Here is a 5,631-nt window from a genome sequence, read left to right as displayed (position 1 = left end):
TTTCAACCTTTCTTCTAGACTTGTGGAGGGGAACAGTCAAAAAATACTTCAAAAAACATACATTCGTTACCTTACAAAATCCTTTTTTGATTGTGCTGAAGTCTGGCAAAACATAATCTACCATTACAGTATTTTCCTCTCCTTTCAATCTGAAAGAGAAGAATGTTAAATATATCAGAATAAAGAACAAGTTCTAAATCCCAACTGTTTTATACTGACAAGACTTCCTTTGACTTAACTGGAAAATTTCCTGATGATGAGTATAGTTTTATTTGTTTGTACAAACAGATTATTCAGAAGTACCAACTTGCACATTTAGTACCATTGTATACCTACTTGGCAATGTCCATGTCCTTGTAGAAATCTTGAGAAACGTAACACACGTCTTCTTTCACTTGATTAATTACATGCGTTTCATCCATAACATGTAACTGCCTGTGAAACAAAACCACAGAAGTTTCAGAATAATTAAGTCTTATCATTACGTGCCCAGTTTTCCACTGGAGATGAGCAAAATGGAGATGACAGTTTTCAAATCACAGAAAGCTACCGTGTCAATACCTAAAATGTGTATCATTTACAAAATCATTCCTGGCCTACTGGAGTTTAATATTTTTCTATTTCACAGTTCAATAAATACAAAAATCCACCTGCATTTCCCCAACACCTCTGTAACAAGTACAACCATAATCCTGCAACTACCTCTCCTAGCAAAGACCTCTACCTAGAGAAAAGTCCAAGCTAAAGGATCCTAATGGAAAGTTGATCCCACTGAATTTTGTTTGTGGTTCAGTTAGCAAACTGATGACCTACTGAGACAGCTCAGAAAATAGGTAAGGACTTGTGTAACTCTGAACACACAGGTAACCTCAAAAATTTCAAAAGCATGGCTCTTTAAAACAGCCTAATTCTTCAAAGAGCTTAAGCTCTTCTTAATTCATCTTGACCTTAAGATCAAAATGGCAGCTAGCAGATTATAAAACAAAGATTCCATTCTCTTCTAAACAGCACCTAATCTAAAATTTACAGAACCAGTAAGAATATCCCCATAAGCTTTTAGCTCATTTCATACCAGATCTCAGAATGATGATCAGCACACTTTACCTGTAAGAGATTATCTCCTTTAGATGGTTGGTTAAGAGTTTTCCTCCAACATTAATCCTACAAAAAAGCAATAACACAAGGAATTCTGTCATTATTATCTTCAGGCACAGCAAACAATTCTTCTAGAAAATATATACTGCTGCTTACCTGATGATTGCCTCTTTCTTCTTTTTACTTCTACAATAAGGTACAATGTGTGTAAAAGAGTATCCACTATCCACAATGATACAACACAGCTCGGATGGATTATCCCGGAAATACCTGTGCGCACTAAGAGCTCCAGCTGAAATATAGAAAGTTTCATTCCATTTTTATATGAATATATACTTTTAGAATTCACATGAAAATGTACTTGCTTCATATTTTAAATGCCTTTGACAGACTTCCAAGGCCTCAGTAAATAATACTACAGCCAACACATGAATTAATTTTGACAGTGGATAAAATTAAGTTTTGTGTATGTCCCTATTTGTTCTTTTTCAATAATTCCAGTCCAGTTTCCACTACTAAAGTGCAAGCAGACAGACGACATCAAAATGTATCAAACCTATCTAAAGGGATATCCTACGCCCAGCTACCTGTTAAAAAGGTTGTGACGTTATCTACGCATTCCCTGTAAGACACCACACATTTCATGACTGCGATGCTGGATTTTATTTGTTAGTACACAACAAAACCAAACAAAAAAACCACCTCCACTCTCCCCTCAGTAACGGAAAGCTATCAAAGACTTTGTGCAAATTCTAGGTAGACATTCTCAAATAAAGTAATTTTTTACTATCTTGATATAAATATGCGTGTGCATGCATGCATGCTTATCTATCTATTTATTTACAAGGTTAACCTTCAGTATACATAAAGGTGAATGAGAAGGGGACAGACTCACCATTTACTCTAAGAACTGCTTGAAATTGATATTCTTCAAATAGAATTTCATTCATGGATTCTTGTATTGAACTGAAGTTAAAATAAGGTTCAGTGATAATAATATTGGTATCTACAAAATCCACCTATGAAAAATACATTGAGATCGTTGTTACACAAAACTTTGAAACTAACACTCCATTACCATATTTTGCAGCAGTTGAAGATCATGTAAAATTGAATACATGACTATCACTTGCCCCATCTGTGGGTAGAAGCCAGGCTTTCAAAGTTTCACTTTCTTTAAAAGATTTCATGAGCAGTGATACAGCTTTATCAAATTAATGGGCAAAAACATAATAGAAGGGAACAGCTTCATACATATTGTGCTCCTTTTGCCATCCTTACGAAGTGTAAACCAACATTTTAAAGAGAAACCAGTAAAGGAACACTACAATACTGCTGTAAGATACTTTACACTTCAGATACAAAAAAGTCAGTCTCTTCCAGCAACTCAGCACTTGCATCATAGAACTACTTATCTAATAACTAGTGATCAAGTCCTGTGAATCAGGATAAACTCCTAGAATCAGTGATAAAACTCCCAGTGACCTCTAATGCAGGCAGCAAAACATCCTGGTCCTTCTGCACTTACTGATAACCTCAGACGACTCTAGGACTTCAGAGGGTTACGTCTATCCTAACTGGATATGGCCCACTTCATGAAAAAGAATTAAAAACACATTCTCCCTGAAATCAAAACTAAATTGAATCGAGTTCCAAAACCAAAATGAAAGCTAAGTATCAAAAGCCAGCATCGTTTATTTTTATGTATGAGACTAACATATTTTGACGTATTACTTTCATTCTCAGTACCATTCCGCCTCCAAGGTGTTGCAAAACTCAAACTTTCAGAGTATATGATTTTTTCAAAAGAAAAAATAAAAGGAAGCCTTACTATAATTCCTGTGCTAAATCCAGTTTGTCCGATAAATAAGAAAAATTTAGTATCACATATTTGTATTTTATACATTCAGCTTACCCATAGATAGAAAATGGTTAGCCAAAGATGGTGACTTGGTACTGTGAACCTTTTTAAATTTTTAATCATGTATTCACTTCTTTTATCTTTTCACAGAGACAGCACAAATGTGCTTTTTTAAACATTTTGTTTACTGCACCTAGGCTGTCACTCTCATTTACATCAACAGTTTCATCACCTCAAAACCAGCATCAAGTTGAGAAAACTTAACAACTTTGGATATTCTAAGCCTCAGGCAGTTCTGCCTAAAGTCTACTAACTTGAACTCTTAATTATATTGATGTAAATTTCATAACATTAATGAACTAAACTCAGTATGAATGCACAAAAGACTACAAAATATAAACTGGTTTTTTTAATTCCTAACCACAGCTCAAAAAATGTTCTTCATATTGCAAAAAAAAAAATCCCTGTGATTTCTAATTGAAGGCACTTTCAAAGAGAACAGTAAACCAGCTCTATTTAATATTTGATGTACTTACGTTAATTCCATTTGTCAGTACTTAACCTACAAAAAAATCTGTAATTAAAAAAAAAAGGCTCTTACTTGATACATTTCTTTTCCAAAAAGATAATCCCAAACCTGTCTCTGGACATCCCAGTTGACCAAGTAGCCCTGTAGGAATTTAGAAAAAAAAATATACTACTTGGAAACTAAATAATAATTTAAAAAAAATTACTAGGAATCAAAATATGTCAAATGACTGACAGACTGGCAATATAAAGAAATTTGAGAGTCTAAGTTCACATTCCTATGCTAAGGAGTAAATGTTACATAGGATAAATAATGCTACAGATATTCCCCATCAATATGTTAATTACTGCACTACAAAACAATGTAAACTCTGTTTCCTGTATACATTAGTCTTGACAGAAGTCAAGAGTCTGACCTCGGTGCCAGAGAAGGTTATGGAGGAGATCATCTTCAGTTCTGTCACATGGCACGTACAGGACAACCAGGGGATCAGGCCCAGTCAGCACAGGTTTATAACAGCTTGACTAGCCTGCCCTCCTTCTACAACAAGGTGACCCACTTGGTGGATGAGAGAAAGGCTGTGGGTGTTGTCTACCCAGAGTACTCTTTGCTGGGTGAAAAATGGGCTGGATGGCAGTACCCAAAGAGTGGTGGTGAACGGAGTTAAATCTAGTTGGTGGCTGGTCACAAGTGGTATCCTCCAGGGCTCAGTATTGGGGCCACTTCTCTCCAATATCTTTATCAACGATCTGGATGAGGGGATCAAGTGCACCCTCAGTAAATTCATGGATGACACAAAACTGGTGGGACTGCTGATCTGCTTGAGGGTAGGAGGTGTCTACAGAGGAACCTGGACAGGCTGGACCAATAGACCAGAGTTCAACATGGCCAAGCGCCAGGTGCTGCACTTCAGTCCCAACAACCCCAGGCAGCGCTGCAGGCTTGGGAAGCAGCTGGAAAGCTGTCCAGTGGAAAAGGACCTGGCGTTAGTGGTCAACAGCCGGCTGAATATGAGCCAGCAATTGTGCCCAGGTGGCCAAGGCGGCCAACGGTATCCTGGTCTCTATCAAAAATAGTGTGTCTAAAAGGACTAGGAAAGGGATTGTACTCAGCACTGGTGAGGCCACACCTCGAATCCTGTGTTCCATTTTGGGCCCTTCAAGAAAAGGACACTGAGGTGCTGGAGCATGTCCAAAGAAGGCCAACAAAGCTGGTGAAAGGGTCTGGAAAACAAGTCTTATGAAGAGCAGCTGAGGGGACTGGGTTTGCTCAGCCTGGAGAGAAGGAGGCTGAGGGGAGACCTTATCACTCTCTGCAACTACCTGAAAGGTTGTATCAAGGTGGGTGTCAGTCTCCCAAGATCTAACTGATAGGAGAAGAGGAAATGACCTCACGTTGCACCAGGGTAGGTTTAGCTTGGATACTAGGAAAAATTTTTTTCACTGAAAGGGTTGTCAACCACTGGAACAGGCTGCCCATGGAAGTGGTTGAGTCACCATCCCTGGAGGTATTGAAGATGTCTAGATGTGGTGCTTAGGGACCTGGTTTACTGGTGGACTTCACAGAGCTAGGTTAATGGCTGGACTTGATGATTTAATGTGTTTTTTACAACCTCAATCATAATCATAGAATGGACTCGGCTGGGACGGCCTGGCCTAGGCTGGAAGGGACCTTAGAGATCATTTAATCCAACCTACCTGTCACGGGCAGGGACGCCACCTCTCAACTAGATCAGGCAACACGTGGGGGCGGAATGGGAATCGAACCCGTGACCTTGGCATTGTTAGCACCACGCTCAACTGACTGAGCTAACTGGCTCAATGATTCTATGATTGTTAAATTTCACATTGTTGAATTTGATTCTTCTATAATATTACACATAAATCTGCAGCTGGGTCACACTGTATGAAAACTATTCCTTAAAACAATTTTACACTTGACTATAATGTTAAACTCAGGACGTCTCACTTACTTTTTGAAAAGGCAGAATGTAAAAAAGACCAGAGGGATCTTTAATTTCATCCAGTTGATTTGCCGTAAAGGTTTTCAAGCGTGCAGTCTTTGATCTGAACTGACAGTTGGGAATAACGCTGGAAAAGATTGGGAAATTTTCTCTTCAGCAAGACACAAGCCACAGTCGTTGTAT

At 38.3% G+C, this 5,631-nt stretch overlaps 1 protein-coding gene across 1 annotated transcript; it reads right to left on the bottom strand.

The window, feature by feature from the left end:
* Window positions 1-70: 70 nt before the first annotated feature.
* Window positions 71-5,575, bottom strand: ACTR6 (ARP6 actin-related protein 6 homolog (yeast); the record flags this gene model as incomplete). The annotated part of the gene is made up of 7 exons (XM_009877608.1): window positions 71-149; window positions 337-435; window positions 1,105-1,161; window positions 1,252-1,387; window positions 1,991-2,114; window positions 3,558-3,626; window positions 5,458-5,575. Coding segments are annotated over 7 exons (682 nt in total), but the record flags the coding sequence as incomplete, so codon positions are not given.
* Window positions 5,576-5,631: the final 56 nt, after the last annotated feature.

The sequence above is a fragment of the Apaloderma vittatum genome, unplaced genomic scaffold, assembly GCF_000703405.1.
Source record: "Apaloderma vittatum isolate BGI_N311 unplaced genomic scaffold, ASM70340v1 scaffold16000, whole genome shotgun sequence".
Taxonomy (NCBI): Eukaryota; Metazoa; Chordata; class Aves; order Trogoniformes; family Trogonidae; genus Apaloderma; species Apaloderma vittatum.
The sequence above is the reverse complement of the archived record's forward strand: the minus strand, read 5'-3'. Positions and strand labels throughout refer to the sequence as shown.